The sequence below is a fragment of the Chionomys nivalis genome, chromosome 2 (genome assembly GCF_950005125.1).
Source record: "Chionomys nivalis chromosome 2, mChiNiv1.1, whole genome shotgun sequence".
Classification (NCBI taxonomy): domain Eukaryota; kingdom Metazoa; phylum Chordata; class Mammalia; order Rodentia; family Cricetidae; genus Chionomys; species Chionomys nivalis.
The window spans coordinates 33,959,844-33,984,358 of NC_080087.1; the positions used below are offsets into that span (position 1 = coordinate 33,959,844).

The following is a 24,515-nucleotide window of genomic DNA, read 5'->3' on the forward strand; positions in this document are numbered from 1 at the left end:
TGAGCTGTCATGAACTAGCTTCAGATGAGGGGCACTAACAACTGGACTCGAGGGCCCATTTGAAGCCATTCAGAGCACAGAGCTTCAGGTGTTTACACCATTAGCATATTTTACTTCTTGAAGTCATGAATTTCCACAAGGCCAACCGTGTCATAGCCAATGAGAGAATCTGTATCATGTCACCAACACGGGCTACACACCAGCAAAACAAAAAGACATGCAGACACAATGATGGCAGGCTCTCCCGGCAATGAATACAGGCCTTGTTCAGCAACCATACTAAGAGGAAACCAATGTATTCCTGTCTGTAAATGGGAAGACCCTGGACTGATGTGTTCCAAGGAGAGATAATCCCCTTTACTGTTGATATCTGGTGATGTTGTCAAGATCTAACTTGTCTGATAATGAATTTATGATGATATTCTATAAAAAATTTCATAGGCTCAGTGTTTTTTCCCTTGGGAGCTATCTGATAGACCCGCCTTCTATCACTGAGGGTACTCGCTTTTGCAGTGGCATGGAAGACAAACGTATTCTGTCGTGTCCACTCAATGTGCATGTTAAACTATAGCCATAGCATATTATAAAAATGACTTGAAGGATATTTGCTAATGATTTGCACCATAATATCTTTCTCTAAGCAATTTTACACATGTCCAGAATCTTAAATTGAAATTGGGTAAATTGACATGAATATGGCTCTTAGTTTTCTTCCAGAAAACTGTAAGAAAGGATAGTTGAGACATCAACATATATTTCACTTTAGAAATAAAGAATTCGCTGTTTCCCAAACCTTTTGCTTATTGATGTTGAGATAGTTGACTCTTACCTATTACTGGAAATATTCAGAACCCAAATAAGATGCAAGCCTTCTTGTATTATTACAGTTTGTTTCTCATTCTAACAAATCCTCAGTTTGTTGATGATTCAGTATTAAAATGCCAGTCTGAATTTTAAATTTGGTCATGTCAATGATTACTATAAAGCTCTTTGTCTATTTGTTTGTATTTTGATTTTCTGTTTGTTTGTTTATTTTGTCTTTCATTATCTACAGAGTCTTTAACCAAAGTTACATTGTAACACATAAACGCTGTCTTGTCTTTAAGGCACAACGCATCAGTATGAACATTCTCTTTGCCAAACTTAAAAAAGAGACAATATTATATTCCCATTTCCCTGGCCCTCTTCCCGCCCCAACAAAGAAAAGAACAATTGCATCCACTTTCAGAGTCAGCTGCTAATATAGTCACAGTAAATTATTTCCATCAATAATTTACACAAATTACAGGTCTAGATAGGACTGTCAGTATACAGTCTGAGTGCATTCAGATTCAGATTTTCTGGGCTAGGTAGGCTAAAAGTCAGATTCAAACCTCAGGGGTGAGAAGAGCTCTCATTTTGAGGAATGTTTTCGACCACCTTGTCAGAGGCAGAACAGGTGCTGTGGTCTGGAGGGCTCGAGTTCTTTACTAAAGCTGTTAATTCCAGTTAGGACTCATTTGGTGGCTGTCAGCAACCTCCACAGATTTTTTTAAAACCATGAAAATATTGTAAAGATAATAAGACCATAGAGTTTCCTTTCTGCAGCACTAAAGTTTAATTCCATTCAGCAACCTGAATTCTTCACTCTGGAGTTCTCATTCCAAGTATGATTTCATCCTTTAAGACCATTTATATGTGGCGAAGAAGCCAGCGGCATTGGATCACACATAAAAATTCAGTGTACTTGAAATATAAAAAAAAAAAAATGGATCCCCAGCTAGAGAATACAGTTACAAATACTCTAATTCCAGTGCTTGATGTAGAGCCAAGAGGTCCGAGTGGCTTGATATCCTCCAAAAGGGCATGTTGTGCTGTGTGGTCAAGACAAGGGGAGAAGAGAGAGGGAGGGGGCAGGAACGAAGAATGGAGAGAGATCACAACCATCATCCCATGGAGACAGCAGCACACATCACGGTGTGGTGTTCACCCGAATTCAAGGGAGTTTAATAGAGGGAGAGCCACAGGTGAAGGTTGCTAGCTAGCACCAGTGTGGAATTTTCTAAGAAATCAAGAAATAGATCTGAACTGCATTTTAATGTATAACAGTCAACACTGTGTTTCCTACATGGTTTAATCTCTACTCTGTAAATCAGAATTACCAAGGTCAACATTGGGGAAAGCAAGATGACATAAAACTCTTGCATGGATGAGTGAATAACTCTCTATCAGCATACTACTTTTAAAAGTTGATTTCTTGGTTAAAAATAAGAGAAAATTAGACTATGATCTTCCTAAACTCAGAGGCTTTTGGTAATGTGAGGGGAAAAAAAGAGCGAATTTCTACCTATGCAACAATTTGGAGCAGTACTAAATAAACATTGGAATTGATAATATTCAACTTGTCCAGGGTAATTAGTAACTTAAGCCAGTATATATGGCTTGGTTTATTTCACCAGTACAAGACTGAGAGGGAGAGGACTTAAATTTCCAGTTTTAAGGGGGACATACCATCCCCAGGTGGATAGACAATTCTTAGATGGCACACTGGCTTGTGGCCTCCAGAGATGTATTAGTATGCATTATAGATGTAACTAACATTGAGAATTTACAGAAGAGACTGATTGGAAGTAATATATGAGGAGACCTCATTGGAAATAATAATAATGAAAAAATATACTATAGTAAATTACAAAACAATAGCATTATTTGTTAGTTTGAACTTGGAACACCTTCTAGGACATATGCGAAGGGAATGTAGTCAATATGTAGTAGAAATATATATATGTATATATACACATATATATATGAAAACTATCTTATTTTAACATGAAAGTTTATTATAATCACTACTACTACATAATTCTTTGCTGCTCAGTATGGTAACCACCAACAACATGTGGTTATGAATGCTTGAAATATGTCTAATCCAATTTAAAATACATTATGAATTTAAAAACCAGACTAAGACTGACACAGGAATCTAGACATCATGTCAATGATTCCTATATAGACTAGGTGTACATATATAATATTTGGAACAGATTAGGTTAATTAAAGATATTATTAAAGCTGGCTCTACTTGTTCCTTTGGCTTTTAGAAAAATTAAAATTTACATATACATCTCATGTGCATCTTGAGAGGAGAGTGCAGTTATTGTTATTGTTAAGATTTGACCTTTTTTCCTCTTTGATTTCACAAACACATGTTTTAGTTCAATTAGAGTAAAGAATTTTGAGAAGGGTAACATTTTGCATTTCAGCTCAGATCTATTTATAATAATAAAACAGTACTCAGTATGTCTGCACATGCGATTACTTCTACGTTAAAAAAAAAAAAAGCATGCATTCTGGGCACTAGGGCAACCAGCCACCTGTGTTTCCAAATAGATTCACAGCCTTCACCCATCACCCAAACTACACCCACTTAAACAACCATTTGAAAACAGCATTCTATCCAAAATTTGGATCCATTTGGAGTCAAGCTATATGCCCCTGTCGCTGCAAAGCAGAAGGCGTCTTCATAATCTACCATCCCCAGTGTGGATAACTAGCATGGACTTGATAAATCTTGATTCTGAAAGCACACATTGTTTATTGTCTCGTGAACTTTCCTAGTTCTGAGCAAGAGATCAATAAATTTCACAGAGGTTAAAGACTACTCGTATTTGTCTAAGGGTCTGTTGTTTGTTATGTGTGATTGTAGTGCCAACATGAAAAATTAAAACAATGAACTCCCATACAATAGACATTCATAAAGTCCAGAACAGATGACAACCGTGTGCGACTTAAACACCTCAAGCAGCAGGCAGCGGGGCAGGTTGGGTTGTTTGAGGCTGCAGGGCTGACCTTATACAGAATGTCCTTGGGACCAGTGTGCTGTCTTGAGTCACAGCCACTGCTAATTAACACTCAGGAAGTCCCATGTCACCAGCTCTTGTAACAGAATGAGAAAGCATGGGGACTCTAGGGGACAGCTGCCGAGGATGCCTGCAAACCTTTTAAGTAGAACCCTTTCCCTTTCTTCAGTTTGCTGGGTTTGAGTTGACTGGATACATCAATCATTTATCTTTCTGTTATGCTCATAACGGAGTTTATGAAGTTATTAAGCTTATTAATAATTAGAACTGCTTGTTCTAATTATTCTATAGAAAACAGAAATTGAGTCTATGTTGTGATATGTGTATTTGGAGGTTTTATTAGAAAGTGATTTAGATAGTCCGTATATGAGAGGTATAACATTCTCTTTATAAGCTAAAATGCCATTTATAGGTTTTTGTTTTGTTTTAAATTTTGTGGCCCTCCAAGGAAGGAAGTAGATGGCAAGGGTTTGTGTTGTTTAATGTGGAAAACAAACTTTATATCATTCCTCTTCTGATGCTGGACCAACCACTTAGTGATTTAACTACCCCGATTCCTCACCAGAAATATGCATCAGATAAAAAAAAGGCTTATTTAAATCAGTAGGGCCTATGAGATCTTCTGAATATGCTCAAAGCCAGCTGCTTGGCACTGAACTACCAGTGATTCACTGAAATACGTGACAAACTTCTAGATGGAGGGGACATTGCCAGTTTGACTCTAAAACAAGTTGGCACAAAATGTATGAACAATGCACCGATTCCAACCCTGCTGACTAAGGCCTCTTAAGTTCCCTTTCAGCTATCAAGTCTGTCTTCAGTATTCATTGTCAAGGAATCGATCTGTCTCCAGGCACTCACAAGGAACATGTGGCATTTGAGAGCCATGGGCCACCCTCGCTAGCTGTGCTATGAGTTTGTTATATTTCTTCATCTGGTACATTTAATGAGTTTTTAAAAAATCTGTCTCTATGTGCACTCACGTGTGTGTGTCTGTGTGTGTGTTAAAAATGTATGCTCTAAGTTTATGACTATATTTCTTATATAGCTATATACATGTGAATAAATAAATATCAATAAATTATCCTGTATATCCTAGCAAATTCCAGGCATAAAATGCTAGACTCCAAATGGTTTATTGGCAGGTCAACATTGGCTCTCATGCTCTTATTGATTTGCACTTGTAAATGTCAATCACTTGTCAAGCTGCCATTGGGCCAAACTACAGGAATGCAAACAAAAAAGGCTTGCACTAGAAGTACCACACCAATATCGTTTGAGACAGGTTACCTTTTTCGCTGCCTGCTCTTCTTCTACACCATCCCCAATTACAACATATACTACTTTTCTGCCAAACCTTTGCATTATTCGTTCAAAGCAACTTTCTTTTCCTGGAAGATAAACGAGATAAAGTTCAGAGCGAAATTACCTGCTTAGCCGCGTGCTCTTCATCTCGGCCATCTCCAATCACAACATAAGTTATGTTAGTGCCAAATCTGGACACTATACGCTCAAAACAGCTTTCCTTGCCTGAAAAACAATGTATTGCTTATTCTTCCGGCCATGGCACACATTAACCCAGAGATTCACAAAGTGTTCAATTAATGCCTCTTGAACAATGTTTGAGTGAGCTTATGACTTTATGATCCCTGCATTTAGAAAGCAACAAACACATTGCAATAATATTGCTTTTTATCTAGGACAGATCATTAAACAAATGCTTTTGATAGTCTAAGAAAGACAGTAGGTTTGAGAATTTGACCCTGATAAAATGTTAGTGTGTTTTTAACTCCACTGAAAGAGCAGTGAAGCACCTTTTATGGGCAAATAAAAGTTTCTACAGCATTTGTTTAATTCTAAGAACCAGTTTTATCTAATTTATCTTTTGGATAGGCAAGTCAGTTGGAGAAAAATGAAGTCTTATCTCTAAGGAAAGAGGGGATACTAACAGATTTACCTTGACAAATGACTCCTTTAAACAAGTATGTGAACGCACATATAGTCAGATTAATTACATCAAGTGTGCTGTCCAACTGACCACAGCTGTGATTGCAGCAGATTCGCTGACTGCACCCTGAGGTATGACTATGGGGACCTTGCTCATGCCTTATCTTTACAACATTGGCACCTTTCCCCGAATCCCATTCCAAGAATGTTCTTGCAGCCATCACTATTTTTGACTTTTCTCTTCCTTAATCTGCTAGTTCAGGATGCTAAAACAAAAATTACTAGTGACAAGGGAAAAACAATAATTACTGTCTTGGGTTCAATGGAACACATTTGGTCAATGGGAAGAATATTAACCTTTAAATAAAAGAAATAGGTATTTAGATAAAAAAGAATTATTTGTTCTGTCAAAAAGAAAAATCATATTCTGTCTATCAATCCTACAAGTACAATGTATGCATCTTCACAGAGCATAGTATGGGATTGGAGTCTAGGGTCTGATTTGGAACGTGCATGACAATGTGACATATACTTTAAGAAAGTCTGGCTCTCCCTAACTGTTCCCCCCACATAGCTGCAATCTTCACAAGACTTAGAGCTAGCTATGATGGTGGGAGGTTTAGGATATTGAACTTGTCAAAGTGCCAGCAGGTAATTTTGTTGCTTTTGGGGGCACATGGCATAACCTAGTTATTTTCCCAGGCGTTTCCTACACAGACAATGGGATATATATCCTGCCTTCTTTTAACTCTATCAAAATGGCAGAACTTGACAAAGTTTTATTTTGAATGATAATTGGAAGTCAGACTCTGTAAACCATATTTGAAGATGAAGATGGCTCCATAAATTTATTTTACCTAGGAAACAGATTCTAGTAATTTGAGTTCTTCTGTGTACTGGCAAGAAATGTATATTTCAGGTACACAAGTTAAAAATGTATATTTTGCTTTATGAAAAATTTTCACTTGTTCCTGAAATTATTTTTTGATTGCTGGTAGAATTAATCTGAGGCTTCCCAATGATGCCAAAATAGTATTTTTATTTTTAACCTTAGACCAAGACATAATTTCATTTTTATAGTAATTGAACAATTAAGTAGTATGGTTAGCACATGTATTACTCAGCTAGTTAGAATACTGTATAAAATGGACAGAATGAGTTAGGATTACCTAAATACCAAGTTCAACATTTTACAGCTAAGAGCTCTCATAAAATATACACATGCATCATGAATTATATGTGATTTTTGTTATTCGAGGTGCTGCCAAATTTTCTGGATGTGTTAATGGAAAACTGATTAAGAGAGAATCATGCAGAAATATAAATACAGTTGTGGAACACTCCAAACACAGATGTGACTACATTTCAAATCGTTCCCTTACCTATTTTCGTAGCACTGTAAATGTTCTCAATGGGAAAAGCACCTCCTAGGCTGTAGAGCAGGATCTTCGCCAGGGCCGGTATCAGCTGTGTCGTCGTTACCAAGACGTTTACACAGTTACTCCTAACAGGGAGGAAATGCACTGATTTGCTTTCTAGTGACAAATAACTTCTAGCAGTAAGACTGAAAATTGCCACTGTTGTTTGTAAATGCTGGAGGAGACAACCTTTTTCAGTCTTTAATCATCGGTGCTATCAGCCAACAGACTCTCCCTGAAGTGGCAGATAGTTAAGAACACTTCATAACCTAAGACCATTTTCTGACATTTAATGGCTCCATTGTGTTTGTCAGAGCAAGATTCTATTCAAAGTCCTTTAACTCTACAGTGATGAGGAGAAAGAGAAGTAAGACACAGGCTTTGGAAGTTTGGAGAGGCGGTTTGACAGGACTCTTCACCATTTACTAAATAAAATGTGATGTTAGTAGCTGCTTCATCTTTCAAAATTATCAACACTCTGTGACAGAACATTTTTAAAGGATAAATATAAAAAAAGGAAACGAGAAGTATAAATATTAATTACATATTCAGAGATAGCTTCAATCTTCATTTGCAAATTTGCTTTCCCAGTAGGAATTATATATTATCCAAACAATTTCTTTTGTCTGTTATCCTCATATTATCTACAAGCAAACTCTTTTGCCAGTTGGTACAACATAATTTTTCAAAATAATGTTTAGATGAGTTTTGGTTTCTCATGACTGTATATAATGGTATCTCAAGGCTGTTTTTTGTTTTGTTTTCCTAAACCTGGAGTTACTTCTTTAGTGAATACCCACAGAACAAGGAAGATAGATGGTAAGTCAACTTTGCTGAGAACTCTGACACATAATCCATCAAATAATTTGCTTTCCCTACATTTTTGGGTCTTGTGTAAATTTTAAATATGTGTTAGTGCTAAACTCTATGGACAATTTAGCAAGCTTTGTAGTCTCTAAGCAGTCAGTGGTTGTTGGTTTGTTCTGTTTTTTTTTTTTCAGGCCTTTTCTTTTTATTCATTTAACCATCTCCTAAGGTCACACAATTTTTGAGGTGGCTTTAAGTTCTTTTATATAAAAAAAATACATAAATGAGCTGTTGGTTCAGTTCTTGGAGAAATGCCCATGACGGTACACAGTTTCAAAGTCCCGGAGTCCTTGACCTCTGGTTGATCAGTCACAGTTTCAGACATGATACCGAAAGTTCCATGCCCAAGCAGCTTTCACTGTCAGACAATTCTTGCATAGTATTCATTTCCCTACCTGAGATTCCTACACATTTACTCCCAACCCTCACCTTTCTAGATACAGAGTAAAATCTGACTCATTTTAGGTCCAACATTTCAAACAGTTGCAATGGACAAATTTGTTCCCCACTTGACTCTTCGGGCTGAATTCTTGGCAGTTTTCTCCTTTGTGTTGTTTCTACGGATCAAATTCCAGGCACTAACACACTGGGCGCTGGAGACTTCATGTCTGTCAGAATTTCCATCAGAATTGTGACACCAAGAACTGAAGAGAACGTTCGTGTCTGCCCAGATCAACACAGGAAGCTAAGGCTAGCCCCCATCATAAGAACTTCCTGTTGTTGGTGACGTTTCTGCTCTTGATACCAGCAAGGAATCACATGCCAGACTTGACACATAAATTTACTTTCATGTCCTAAGTATGTCAGGCTCTTCTTTCACTCTTGCAAACTTTCTAAGTATCTGATATCTGTCCAATATCTTTTTATGCCTGGTGCACACACATGGGTTCATCTAAGTCAGAAATAACGCTATACAGTAAGAAAGAAGAAAGACTAATTTCACCCACCAGCACTTTTTCCAAATGTATCCTGCTGAATTACTGTTCATAGAACAAAGCTGAAAAACAACTTGAAGTTGGTGTAATTTTGTTATCTATATCAAGTTGGTAGAGACACTGCGAAGACTTGCGGTGATCAACATCTTCCCTGTGCTTTCCTGGTACACTTATATGGTGTATACTACCCGTCAGACCTAAGCCACGTGTCTTTTTACAAGTCCTGTTTTAATTCTGTCATCATCCTTTGGATGATTCGGATCCTTTGATAATCACAGCACTGCTTCCTTTTCATGACATGTTATATAACTTTCCTATGGGATTATCAGTGGTTATGATCACACACACACACACATTGAAAAGATCATTGGATGTGGTGAATTGCTAAGAATTGAAACAGTTTTGCTTTGTTATGTTGTTAGACTCAATCTTCCATATAATTGAAGCAGAGGGGCAACAATCGCACTTACCTAGTACTAATAATGGATAAAGACTTAAGTGCATTCGTTAGCCAGGAATCTGTTAGGCCTTCGATCTCTGCCCTTAATTGCAGCCACGCATCCCGCTTGGCAGGGCCAAGGAGTCCTGAAACACCAAAATACAAAGTGCAGTCAGGAGTGAACACTGTCTCTGTGATACAGAATTTGACATCTCTTCTGTTTACAAGAAACAGTTTTGATTTTGGTTGTGTTGTAAGTAAAGAGGTGCAGGCTTCTACCAATATAGATTCATCCTTTTGGTGTCGACTATTCTCAATTCATCCCATGAATTCTTATTAGACAACACACTTAGCTAGTCATGTGGAGATATGACACGCGAAAAACAGACCCCAGTATTTTCCCTCTTGCAGAGCCTGGAATTCAACACAATAGCTGGAAGGCTCAGCAACTTCTAGGCCTGAGTCTCCTGATGAGGTTGAGATGTGTTGGATCTGGAGGAACAGTGGGGTCCCTCCAGTCCAGGAACACAAATGTGGCACTTAAAAGTATTGCCTCTTCATAATTACAGTTCCATGTTGGAAAAGTATTGTCAGGATCAGTATGCAGCTGCTACAGTGCTTCTTAAACTTGTGCCTGAGCTTACTGAGATTTCGTTTTTTAAAAGAAATCGATAGCTCCGTTTAAAATCCCATGGAGTACTATCCCAGCATAAGCAGCAATGGTGGGAAGAAGTTGGCGTGTTAAATTTTAGTTCACAGAGATGTTGGGATATTCGCCAGTGGGGATAAGCATGCAAGAGGCTCCAGCACTGTACGAAAGGAAAAGAGGAAGGAGGGAGGAAGGAAAGAGGGAAGACAGGCAGGAAGGAGAGGAAGAAAAGAAAAGAATAAGAAAAGAAAAAAGAGAAAATCAAAGCAGCCCTGCTTTCATGATAAAATGAGATCACATGAACATCCATTCAAAAGGAAGGTTTCTCACTCAAATTGTATTTCAGCTAATGGGAGCAAATACATACCACATACAATAGGCACTATTTAAAATTAAAACATTTACCTTCCAGAAAGTCTCATTTTTCTACATTCCAGTAAAAAGATGCTACTATCTGCCAGAAAATAAACTCTCACATCATTGATTTAAGTACCCGGGCCACAAGACTATATATTAACAGCCTTCTCAATTTTAAAATAATTTTAACAATACTATGCTATAACATGGGGGAAAGACACACAGATACTAAATGTTTCAGACCTCTCAAAGGGCTGTTTAGCTTTTTATTTTTTTTTAAAAAAAAGGTAAATGTTTTATTTACAATTGATTTTACCTAGAAAATTGATTTTATTTTACAAAAGTGTCTTGTACAAGGAATTAAAAGGATTTAGGAAACACAACCAGGAGCTGGAGCAGGGCTCAGTTATCTGTTTGGAAACTAATAATAGAAAATATTGGGAAACAAGCACACAGTCCATCCTCATGTTGTCACTACCCCTTCTTTGTCTTATTTTCATTGATAATATCAGAGTACTGTCGATGAAGCGGAATAAATATCCTGCTGGAAATCTTGATAGAAAACAAGGTTTCTCACAGAATAGCCAAGTCCTTTTACAGGGGTGCATTTAATTTTCTCCTAGTAATTAAAAGAAAGCAAAAATTCGGGCTCGGTGCTTTTCAAGGCGAGCCTTTAGCTGATTTGTTCTCCAATAGGTCAATCTCCATCAGGAAACTACAACCCAAATTCTACCTAGAGCCAGGGTGCCAACACTGGATGGACTCAGCCGCACGTACCTCCGACATTGTTCTTGTATGTGTTATATAATTCCTTTACTCTTCTGTAGCGAAAAGCCAACTTCCTCATCCAGTCCACTCCTCCTCTCACACCTGTTGGCAAACAAAGGTTCGCACTACTTGCAGCTGCATGGAAGCCATCAGTTGCAAAACTGTAGGTACTGCAGCACCCGAAATGCATCGAAAAGAAACAGAAGAAATAATTACGTGTGCAAAACTCCGCGGCTGAATTTCTGTAGCAAATGGAAGATTGAAAGGCATGGCTTACCTTAAGTCCTGACCGTTGTCATCTGAGGAAACATCATCTATGTGAACTTGATCACACTCCTGGGAAAAAGGAGAGAGCAGACAGACATCACCAAACACATCTACCACCAGAAAGCTTTCCCACCATTCCATGGCATCACACTATGGCCACGAGATGGCGGCATGGGTCCATCCATCCCTTCTTCTAAGGCTTGTTTTCTTATGTGGGTTAATAGCCCCACTTCCTTTCTCAGATCTAAATCCAGAAGGGTCACATCAAGCGGTCTGAAAACTTGGAGCGCTTTGAAAAATAAGTTTAATCTTAACGTCATTGAGAAGAAGAACTCTTGAATCTTTGAGATCAGTGTCCCCGCTAATCTGAAAATACACAATGTGCCATAGGTCTGAGCATATCAAGTAGTCACTATTATTTATTATTTACTTGGTGGCAAAAAAGGGGTCTTGACCTCAGAACATGGTGTCCTGTGAGCTTTCCAAGACTTCCTGCTTTTTGCTAGAGTGTTGTGTTTTTTGTTTTTGTTTTTTTTTTTTTTTTTAAAAAAACTTAAAGTGATGGTTTTCTCATACAGAACAAAGGTAGTAGCCATAGGAGCTGACATTCTCTTTTCATCAAGCTTTGAAAGCATTTTTAAATTTTCATGAATACAAGTAAAACAGTGAAGATTTACATACCAAATGCACTCCAAACCCTAAGGAAAATAAACTTGGTAGGGATGCTCATTTTGGATCTGATTTCAAGTCAGCTTTTCTAAAAGCAAATCGTGGCTTCCACATAAGAACTGGCCTCTTTGAGGCTCTAAAAATCCTGTTCTGTGTTTAAATAATTTAAAAGTTCCCGTAAAATCGTATATGATTTAAGGTGAAATTTGCCGGCTTGATTTTAAACCTAACCCTCAGAGGAATAGGTCCATGGTTAATAGTTGCAAAGGATTACAATTCACAATAAATCAATGAGGGGTGTGTGTGTGTGTGTGTGTGTGTGTGTGTGTGCATGTATGAGTTTCGCAGGAGACTGAAGTTAGACTCTTGTAGAACCTTGCATATGTTATGCAAGTGTTTTACTACTGAGTTACAATCCCAGCTTTTGAGCCTCTTGTATTTCCTTTAGATTATTAATATACCCACTGATTTTGATGCTACACCTAGTGCTTATCATTCAAAAATCAATTTAAAATGATCAAATTTGAAAGGGTGCCATATTAAGAAAGACTCTCTACTTTGAATTTGTTATAGACATGGACGTGTCTATAGCCAAACACTGATCGCCTAGCCGTCTGCCTTTCAAAGAACATATTTATCCCATTTAAGTTGACTCAGATTTCTTTGCACTTACAGAACTGAAGGGTGAGCGGATGGTTCAGCCACAGGTAAAGAGCATGCTGCTGAGCCGGATGACCTGAGTTTGACCCTAGGAGCCCACAAAGTGGAAGGAGAGAACCAACTCCTGTGAGTCGTCCTCTGACTTCCACATATGAACTGAGCAAACAATAAAACACAAAACTAGGTAGCAAGCTCAGTCAGTAAAATTTTGGGATACAGCTTCAAAATGTAGTTGGGATGGAGAGATGCCTCAGCATTTAAAAGCATTCACTGCTTTCCCAGAAGACCCAGTTTTAGGTCCCAGCACTCCCATGACAACTGACAATACCCTCTTCTGCTGCATACACATGCAACCCATACATGCATGCGGGCAAAATACCTATAAACATAAAATGAAAACAAAAAAAAATCTTTTTAAAAAACTAGGTACACTTATTTTAATAGTTCATAAGTTTTACACAAATTATGGGATTAGCAAGTTTTGAATAAATCTCTATGTTCATATGTAAGGGATGCGAACAATTATTCTTTACTAGAGATCATCTGAGGGCACTTTTGGGAGAGATAATCTGGATACAATGATTTTCCAAGGCATATTCTAGAGGTAGAAAATAAACAATCCAGAAATTGGGGAATGAAAGAGCTGAACGCAAAACTTGAAAATGGGAAGGAGGAGTAATATGGAAGGGGAAATATGCTCAAAGTACATAATATGCTTGTTTGAAAGTGTCATTATGCAATCCAGTGCCATGGGCAATGAGTAGTCAACAATAAACATAACTCCCAGTTAAAAAGCAAAAGAATTGCTTCTTAAATACACAGTAGAAGTCTGATGTGGGAGTGATTTCTATAAATAATTTGCATTAGTATGTATTTTAAGGTTAATTTTGTTATATGTATATACATTTCTGATATTGATTAAGGTATTGTGATTGTGTAGTTCATTTAAAAATGTAATGTATAATTAGAAAATATAGGTTGTTAATGGATAATCATCAATAATAGTCAAGCTTGTAGTCATGTTAGCTAGATTTTCTAGATATATAGAGATATATTTCAATTAGATAGGCATTCTTCATATCTTTCAAAGACTATAGAACATGGCATTTAAAATATTTTAATAACTTAGGGCTTTTCAAAACAATGAGACAGTCTGCTCCTGGCAGCACCAATCTACTTCAAGAGGAAGATGGGCATCAAAGAGGCTCTTTACGGAGTTTGATAGCCATTTGGGCAAGAAACTGCTCTTGCCTGGACTATTGCATAAACTGGACACAGAGAACCCTCAGAGAGAGGACTGCTGAACTTGCCTAAAGGTGAGATGATCTTTTGGGGTTCCTGATTTATGAAAGAGTCTACGAGACATTCTGCAGGACACAGCAGATAGTGACTAAACTGTCTTTAAAATTTCCTGCTTCATGAAAATGTCTGCTAAACACTATGGGCCTAAAGGCCAAACACGAATGCCCCAGTGGTACAAAAGAACTTTGAATGACTGTACAGGCAACGAGATGTCCCTGTCATTTCTAGAGTTTTGGATTTCTTGTTTGCTTAGGTAATATTATATCCTTCTGGAGTCTTTGATGGAGTTGAAGAATGGATACATAGTTATAGTTTTCCTTAGTTATGATAAAAGATAAAATAAATATAAATATTGTAACTGTAATTCTTGCTTGATAACTGTTTTGCTATATGTAATTTTACTATGTTAAAATGAAAGCCTTCTTTTTTGTTTAAACAGAAAAAGGGGAATTGATGTGGGAGTTATTTCTTTCTAATCTGTTGCTTTCATTGGTTAATAAAGAAACTGTCTAGGCCCATTTGATAGGCCAACCCTTAGGTGGGTGGAGTAAACAGAACAGAATGCTGGGAGAAAGAAGCTGAGTCAGGCAGTCGCCATGATTCTCCCACTCCAGACAGACGCAGGTTAAGATCTTTCCTGGTAAGCCAGCTCGTGGTGCTACACAGAATATTAAAAATGGGTTAGATCAATATGTAAGAGCTAGCCAGTAAGAGGCTAGAGCTAATGGGCCAAGCAGTGTTTAAAAGAATACAGTTTCCGTGTAGTTATTTCGGGGTATAAGCTAGCCAGGCGGCCGAGAGCTAGGGCGGCAGGGAAGTGGCCCGCAGCTCTCACTACAGAAGTCGAGACGAATGATAGTAACTGGTAGAATTGCCACAATCATTTCAAGTTCCTGGCAAAAAGTCTTAGTGACATGAATTAATAGCCCAGATGGTGAGGGTTGTGGGAAGATGTGGATGTCATGGGTTGAGGGAGAAGAAAAAGAACAGACTAGGGGATAGGAATTGAGGCTGCCTGAGCTATGCTGTTTCCCTTTTATGACAATTAGTTGAGAAGGATGCAGACTATCCTGTTATGAAAGGAGGCATTACACTACCAAAACAAATCAGATGCAAGTATAGTAAGTTGCTGCACTGGGCTTTAAAGTGATCTAAACAGTTAGCATGGCAGCTGGAAAACTTAATTTTCCCCAGAATATGGAGGTACCAGAGTAGTCCAAAATGACCTAAGTGTTTCTTCTTCAGACGTGGTAATATTCTTTAAATAAATAAATGTTAATGTGTATGAGTGTTTTGCCTGCATGAATATCTGTGCAACACATTGTATCTGGTACCCTTTGAGTCCACAAAAGATGTTAGATCCTATGGAACTGGAGTTAAAGACAGTTGTGAGCAGCCATATAGGTCCTGAAAGTCAGATCTACAGAAGGGCAATTAGTGCTCTTAGCCACTGAGTCATCTCTCTAGTTCAGACATGGTGAAATTCTTGGGAGGCATTTAGGTTGAAATAAATGTCTGACGCTCCTCACTCCATTGAACTGCCAAAGTCTTTCTTCATATAAATAATCTCCATGTGTCTCTTATGTAATAAACTTATTTAAATTCCCCAAAATGAGCAGGGAGATTTTTGTGAGTTCCTCCAACCACCAGAAGTTATTTCTTGAATACTTTTTGATTTTAATTTTTTGAAAAGCTCCCCTGACATTTCAAGTATTAAACTCACATGATTAATTTGTACATAGCTTGCTCCCAAATTCATTTTTTACTCTTGAGGACAACAGTATATCAAACTTATTGGACCATGCACTCTGTATTTGAAGTTAGGTTTGAGGGTTCTTCCAAATCTAACTCTCTTTAAATTTATGCTTCGTAATTCTCTGTGTTGACTCTGGACAGTTGCCCGAGGATTACGATCCAGTTAAAGAAACTTGAACTTCAATTACTTAGATCTTTAAGGGAAAAGATAAATAATTGTTCATCAACTAGCTTTCACTGTGAGGAGCCATGCAGGGATCATTTTAATCCACACCTAAAATGCCCCCTCCAAACATCCAAGAGCTTTGGTTTTGAACATAGCTTAGGAAAGACCTCAAATGTTTGAAATAATTCTGGTGTTAATCATAAATGCTTTAAATTTGTCTTATAAGGGTAACCACAAGGTTGGTCCTAATCTATTCCAGTTAGAAGCCACAGGCCTCTTCTCTCACTTTCGTGAACCCCAACTCCCTGGTGCTTTCTCCTCTGGAAGTTATTCTAACTGAAATAACATTTTTTTGAACAGAGAGAATTCTCCCGTTGGCCTGGGGGTGGGCAGAATGGAATGAAGTGTTGACTAGTCAGAATCCAGATTTGGATCTTTTAAGGAAGTCTGAGAGGAACAGCTGCCACTGCCATGGTCCACCACGTACTGATGCATTTACTGTTTCAAATAGACATTTGGATTCCACAAAAGATCCTAAGATATAAACATATAAGAAAAAAAGGTCCTCACAGTAAGCTAATGAGAATATGTACTGCCTTGAGTAATTGTGTGTGTCAGCAGAAGCAGGTTTGGCTTAATTCTGTGATGGAGCCTTTGCAAGAAGCTTGCTGACAAAAGGGTTATTGACATAAATGTGATATTCAAAATTAGCCACACAGGATGGTAGGTATGTAGGTAACTCTACCAAATGGACTTAACAGATACTGCATATATCTTATTAGTGCAGCGCTTATCTGTGTCATATGACCATGCATGTTTGTGCTTCCTGGGCTCATTTACCTGTGCAAACACACATTCACACAAGGCTGTTTGGGTTGGGCTTATTATTTATTTACTGGGCCAGTGGAGTGCAGTTGAAGAGTTAACTGTGGAGTCTAAGTCAAATAGTGTTTCTGTGGAAGTCTAAAACACACCCAAAGAGAAATGTCAGCACCAATATTTTCTCAATAAGTTCAATATTGCTGTTAATGATCACAGCTGATATTTATAAAATACCCTTAACATAAGATCTCGCATAAGATGAAAAGTCTGAAAGCTCAATATATAGCCACAGCTTTTTACAGACATTTCAATATTTACTCAAAGCATGTAAATGATTTACATATTTGTGTTAGGATACCCTCATATTCTCATTTTGATCTTCTGCTAAAAGGTAAGGATTTTATTTAGGTTCTGATTATTATACATATATATATGTATATATATATATATATATACATATATGTGTGTGTGTGTGCAAGCACTTCTGGATGTGGCGTGTATGCCACATTGCCTGAGTGGGGCTCAGAGGACCACTTTGTGGAGTTCATTCTGTTCTATCACAGTGAGATCTGATAGGCATGATGGTCCTACTTTTCCCTATGTCATCTTTTTTTTTAATACATCATGAAAAAGCTTAAAGTTCACTTACTTCACGTGTTTCTAGTGAAAGGAAGTCAAATGAGATAAATGTTATAAAACTGGGACGAAACCATATGCAATTCCTCATTTCTCTTAGAAACTTGGAAAATATTAATCATCTTACATTTTAAGCTAAGATCATCCATACTAAAAACAAGAAAAGTAACAAATAGTTATTACTGTATCAAAATGTCAAGTTCCACACAAGTTTGATTGTTTCCTATTAACAGGCATCATCGTAAAAGCGTCCTGTATCCCTGGGAATAACAAGCAGTGAGTGGAATTAGCTGAAGTTGGGTTTTACAGGGGTCGTTAGTAGTTCTTATTATACAAAAAAATAGAAAACTAGAAGAAGGATACTGAACTTTCATATTGTTTATTAACAAATAAAGCTTCTTTGAAAAGGTATTATCAATGAAAACATGGACTGAGCTGAGAAAACAACTGATCACTTCTGACCTTGTAGCTTTCAGCACATGATTGTATAACTCACATGGAATAATTTTCATCGCCTGTCTCTGATACAGCTAAGTCTTTACCTAAAATCTTATCTAAGTCACTCACTAAAATATGGTTTTCTTTCTTTTATCCTAGTTTCATCAACGCTTGGGGGCAGAAATCTGTGCTCTTGCCTCAAACCTGATTTACAATCAGAGGCCCATTATTGAGCTAACTGGTAACCTTGAAACACACACACATGACATGGATGTCATATATACAATGACTTATATAACAGATATATGACATATGGTATATATTGCACAATTGAACCTATAGTTTGCCCTCTGAAAAGTAAAGTGATAGTACTATTTATTTAAAAGCATTGACAGTTAGTGGAAAGTTCAACATAAAATGTCTAGAAATCAGATGAGATGTCATAATAATCATCATCATCTCTGTTCATAATTTGACTATAGATAAATACTTTTACCTCATTGTAAATCACAAAAGTAAATAAAAAATTAAGCCTGTCATTTAAAAAAAGAGAAATCTTTATTTTAGTCCACTTGTATTCATCCTTAAGGAACCTTTGTCCAAATTACTCATTATTTCAGATTCTACTTTCTGCATGTCTGGTACACCAGATAGCTAACACAGAGAATATGCTCTTTATCATGGCATATATGTAGCTACTCTGAGGCTAGATTTTCTTGTGTTTTATTTTGTTGGTTTTTACTTTTTTTTCTATTTTTATTTATTTATTTATTTATTTATTTATTTATTTATTTATTAAAGATTTCTGCCTTCTCCCTGCCACCACCTCCCATTTCCCTCCCCCTCCCCCATTCAGTTCCCCTCCCTCATCATCCCTAAGAGTAATCCGGGGTCCCTGCCCTGTGGGAAGTCCAAGGACCACCCACCTCCATCCAGGTCTAGTAAGGTGAGCATCCAAACTGCCTAGGCTCCCACAAAGCCAGTACGTGCAGTAGGATCAAAAACCCATTGCCATTGTTCTTGAGTTCTCAGTAGTCCTCATTGTCCATTATGATCAGCAAGTCCGGTTTTATCCCATGCTTTTTCAGACACAGGCCAGCTGGCCTTGGTGAGTTCCTGATAGAACATCCCCATTGTCTCAGTGTGTGGGTGCACCCCTCGCGGTCCTGAGTTCCTTGCTCATGCTCTGTCTCCTGCTCTTGATTTGGACCTTGAGATTTCAGTCCGGTGCTCCAATGTGGGTTTTTACTTTTTTTTGTCTCTTGTTGATCATACAACTGGTGTGAAAAGTCCTTCTGTATATATGTTGCTTTTATTAGTTAATGAGTAAAGAAGCTGCTATGGGCTTGCACAAGGCAGAATAGAGCTAGGTGGGGCCGGGGGGGGGTGATTAAACTGAATGCTGGGGAAAAGAAGGCGGAGACAGTGAGAAGCCATGGAATCACCAGAGGAAAAAGATTCAGGTCACCAGCCAAAACCTTGTGGGTAGGCCATGAGACTCATGATAAAATATAAAATAACAGAAATGAGTTAATTTAAGATATAGAAATAGGCATAAGCTAATAAGCCAAGCAGTGTTGTAATTAATACAGTTTTTGAGTGATTGTTTTGGGTAGTCGGGAAATGCACAAGCAATTTCCAACTACAGACAACTGTGTTGGCATTGACATTAGGAATGGAAGCCCCAATAGAAGAAAGTGCTCAATGCATGAAAACTCATCAGCTATGCTATGTAAATAGCTCCAGCATTCTTTAATCTAGAAAGGCAATTAATGAGAATGAGAGTTTGTCTAAAGATGCTGCAATAGTCAATGTTCCATGTTTCCTGCTGGGAAGAGGATTGGTGAATATTGTTCAGTGAATAACATAAATTGTATTCTGAGTAGTAACCTTGATAGGCTGAGGCTAATACAAAGATGAGATACCAAAAAACCAAGGACAGAATGAGGAATTGCCTGACCGAAGTTACTAAGGGGACCATCTACTCTTCTAAGGCATTTTGTTCTCGGTGCCTTTCTGTAAATATGTATAATTCAAGAGCACAAATTTTCATTCTGTTCATAATACTCTATACAATTTTTCCACTCGATGAAAACTTCACGGTTATCATCAGATGAGTATCATGTTTGTAATTTCTTATGGTTTTTGACATAAATGACAGCATTTGAGAGTTTTTATGTTGGCAATCATTATTTGTAGCTTTTAAAATTCTTACCTCTAAGTCATTAAAAAACAAATGCGTATCAGCAAGATTAAAGATCATTTCCTCCATTCGGAGCCCGAGGGTCACAGCCATTGGGGGATCCTGAAAAATGCATACATAATGAGGTAAAATTTCAACAATCATGATGACTAATAAAATACTTTAGGTAAATATCATTGAGAGGGCAAAATATTAGATGACTTTTTAGTGAGGATTAAAACATTGTCCAGAGGTGATGGAGAAGTTAAGGAACTGGGAAATATACAAAAATATGACAATGTCCTAGTGACTGATAATGTAGAGTAGGGCGACTGTAGTTTACAATATTTATTACAGTCTTCCACATGGCCAGAATAAAGGATTTCAAATGTTTTTACCCCTAAGAATGACAAATGTTTGAAATGGAAATACCAATCATCAACTTGATCATTACAGAGCACATACATGTATTGAAATTTATGGTATACACTCAAATACAATTATGCCATTTGTAATATTTAAATAATTAGATATGAGTGTATAAAATGACTTATGAATTGTCCACAAACATGAATCTCAAAAGATATATCTGGTAATTTACATAAATTTATATGTGTAAATAGACTATGAACATATTACAATAGAAATTTATCTACCAAATCAGTATATTCATAGATGAAACATGAATGCAACTACTTTAGATGACTTTTTTTGCATATATACTATGTATAACTTTCGGAAAACATATTTGGATGAGTGCTGAAGAGCAGAGAAAGCATAATAAACATTTGAAAGGATACTCAAGATACTATACGGATTAAATAGGTTATATTTAGAATATATATGCATATGCATGCAATAATAACTAGTGAAAAAAGAGGAACTGAATTGAAGAGTGGGGAGAGGTACTGGGAGGATTTGGAAAGAGGAGAGGAAGGCAGAAAGGGAGCTTAGGGACAGGTGAATAATCCTTCACATGGTGTGTTGAAATGATTACAGGTGGAAGAAAAGCTAAAGAATTACTACAGGTGTGACTACAGAGATGCAGAAAGTAAAAAAGTTGGAAGGGATGATTCCTTTAAGTAAAAGGCTAGCTGGATATTTCAGAGGGAAGACAATGGTTTTGCATAGAGCTGAGAAGTCTAGAAGAACACTATTGGTTTTGGCTGAGAAGTTATTTGGGAAGTCCTCAGAGTATTATTTGGCTTGTGTGGCTGGGGCATGAAATAGACTCCAGGAATTTGAGAACAGAGAACTGAAATTGGGATTTTAACATTTTAATGAGTGGCATTTTAAGAACTGTATTAAACTTGGAGACATGTGTAGCTAGCTTTACTTCAATTGCAGATAAGAACACTCCATCCACAACAGGCCCAGTGACATTCAATTACACCTCTCGTCTACAACATTTGCCAGTAGATACCCCTCCACAGCACCAATTAGCTTTTCCCCTACATCTATGTTAATAGTGTCTTGTGAAGGAAACAATAGAGTATAAACATATTTCAAATATCTCACCCATATTCCATTGCCTTGGAAACATGTAGAGAAAGGGAGGGTCAGTTTAATAAATAAAAACTGAATGTTAATGGGATATGGAAGCATAAAGAACAAACTTAAGGCTTGATGTAGAAGAAGACGAGGTTAAGGCAGGAATAATGTGTAAGATTCAACCATATGAGCCGGGCGGTGGTGGCACACGCCTTTAATCCCAGCACTTGGGAGGCAGAGGCAGGTGGATCTCTGTGAGTTCGAGACCAGCCTGGTCTACAAGAGCTAGTTCCAGGACAGGCTCCAAAACCACAGAGAAACCCTGTCTCGAAAATCCAAAAAATAAATAAATAAATAAATAAAATAAAAAATAAAAAAAAAGATTCAACCATATGTTATTACTTTTATTTTCTCAGCAGGCAATTTTATGGATCTCTTAAAGATTATTGACAAAAGCCTATGTAGATTGCTCATATCCTAGAGCATGTCCTTTGGTGACTTAGACTTGGGTTCTACTCCCACATTGATCTGCTGTCAGTGACACCTTACCTGGATTAATATACACAAATACACCCAAATAAAAAACGTGGGATGATGACAGTATGGCAGTGTTGTACGAGTACACTGATACAGAATGTACATATGAGTTCTGGAAGGATCAACGTATCTATAATAGAACTCAATACAAATCAAAGATCAAATTGTTTTGTCTAACAAATACTCATTCAAATGTAAAGAAAATATATATATATATATGTTGTGTATGCAAAACTTTTAAATTTTATTTTAATTTTTTAGCTCAGGCTATTTCAGAACTCAGAAGAACCCCTGACTGACTGTGTTTCTCTGCATTATATGACTCTCTTTGTTGTTGTTCATATCCTTTATTGCTATTGAAAGAACTCTGTGAAGCTTGAATAATTTTTTAACTACACATTTTGTCTTTTTCTGTTAAAAATTGCTCCCGCTAATCCTCTCTTTTGGAAGGAATGGAGTGGGTCTTAATTAGCACAAGGTTATAGAAGAAGTCTAAATATTCTGCTAAGTCATGGACCCGTGAACAAAAAGTCTACAGAAATATCAGGAAAATCAAATGTAATTACAGCATGAAAACATATAATTCCATTAGTGACGCTCCCTGCTTTTGAGGAATGTCCATGATGCAAGAAGGGAGCCTCACGGAGTTCTGATGGTTTCTGCCCTAAAGATATCCATTTCAGATGGGGGTACAAAAACATCTTGCTTCTTAAAGTTTTTCTGTTGGAGGCTAGCTTAGTGAAACTTTTATCCCAACTGGTATCTGTTTCCCTTTTTAAGTTTTCAATAAAATTATTGGCTATCTCATGTTCATTCCTTACATTCTTTGCATTTACGGATCTGATTGAAGGGAAGATGGGAGAAAACCTAGTGGCCCCGTGATTGTTATATTGATTGATAACATGCTTCCAAACTGCATCCTACTCTGTGCTATCCAACAGGGATAGAAAAATCCACAAAGAATGCATTCTCTGTGTGCCCGATAAGCATACACGAAAATACATTTTTAAAATAAATGGCACTTCTGGTAATGAGGTGCAGCGTGTGGTGATGAAAGCTGTCTGTGAGCACACCACTGGAGTCAACCCCATGGCACTCCGAGGGCTAAGCACTTGTTTTGCAAGCTGTGGTGTCTGTACATCACACACCCTACTACAGCCAGCATGCAATAAGCATTCTGGCAAAAATTTCATATCTTAACCAGAAAAGTTTAGATTTGGCTTTGGTCAGAGTGCGAGCTGGTTAAATTTGACTAAGGTTTTCAAAGAGCAAGCCCATTGAAAGAGAGGTGTTTGGTCATCTATTCCACAAGACAAGGAAAACAAAGTTAAAAGGTGGAGATCTTGCTGCCCAGAGGCTGTTGAGGGAAAGCTTCCATGCAAATTTAGAATTTAATCCACCTCTTCCAGGTAAGTAAAGTCCCTGAAACAGCTAATTTTAAGGAAGCAGATTACAGCGTCACATTCTTCCAGTTGAAGGATTTATAGATCTCAGATTAGAAAATGACGACCGTGTGTCTGGTGGGTAAAACCTTCCCAGAGTTTGGTCATCGTGGGCACCCGTGGCTGGGAAGAAGCCACTAAGGGCTGCAGTTCCACTGCTTTGTCAAGCATTTGAGAGTGAGACATGCTTCTGGAGAGAAACCATGATTTATACTAAAATGCCTACTCCTTTTCATAGATGTTTACAGATGAATCTGGGTTTGCTGCATTTTTTCCACGTAGCTGTGGTGAGTGTTGAATTCAGAACTGAAAATGAAGTGATAGCAAAAACTTGGACAGAGTGAAAAGGTGGGAAAATAAAGGCACAGCTGGGGTTATACGATTGTTCTGATACATATTACACATATAAAAGAGTTCTGAGAGATTAAGCGTGTTTCCAACAGAGTTCAGCACGGGGCAAATGGAACTTCTGCCAATTTATCCCGTATACTGCTCTATCAAAACATTGAAATGATTCCCAAGACACTTAGTTGGAAAGAGTAAAAGGGAAGGAGGGAAGGAGGGAAGGAGGGAAGGAGGGGGGGAGAGAGAGAGAGAGAGAGAGAGAGAGAGAGAGAGAGAGAGAGAGAGAGGGAAAAGAAGATGAAAATAAATAGTAGTTGGCCTTGAAATGTGCGCCTCTAAGCCAGATGTTACCAGTGTATATACCCAAGTTAGGATCAAGTAGAGCACTTCTCTAAATCAAAATACTAATGCCTATTAGCCATGTTAGCACAGAACATAAATTGGAGCCAGACTGTCTGTCTGTGGGTGTCTGCCCTGCATTGGGCCATCAGCTGCAATTCCTCCTCTAAGGAAACACTGTAAAAATATCTCAGGAGAGGCAGCAATTATGTATTTTTAAAGAAATGGAGGACCATTTTTCTTTT

At 37.6% G+C, this 24,515-nt stretch overlaps 1 protein-coding gene across 3 annotated transcripts in view; it reads right to left on the reverse strand.

Annotated features, from left to right (window-relative positions):
- Positions 1 to 1,170: 1,170 nt before the first annotated feature.
- Positions 1,171 to 24,515, reverse strand: part of Eya4 (EYA transcriptional coactivator and phosphatase 4) — a 251,764-nt gene continuing 228,419 nt past the window's right edge. For all 3 annotated transcript variants that reach the window (XM_057762406.1, XM_057762407.1, XM_057762405.1), the window contains 7 exons: positions 20,150 to 20,239; positions 11,497 to 11,555; positions 11,229 to 11,389; positions 9,477 to 9,591; positions 7,169 to 7,290; positions 5,130 to 5,230; positions 1,171 to 1,853 (listed from right to left, as the gene is read on the reverse strand). In XM_057762406.1, coding sequence (XP_057618389.1) covers positions 1,773 to 1,853; positions 5,130 to 5,230; positions 7,169 to 7,290; positions 9,477 to 9,591; positions 11,229 to 11,389; positions 11,497 to 11,555; positions 20,150 to 20,239 — 729 coding nt within the window. In that variant the 3' untranslated portion in view covers positions 1,171 to 1,772. The remainder of the gene's footprint in view (positions 1,854 to 5,129; positions 5,231 to 7,168; positions 7,291 to 9,476; positions 9,592 to 11,228; positions 11,390 to 11,496; positions 11,556 to 20,149; positions 20,240 to 24,515) is intronic.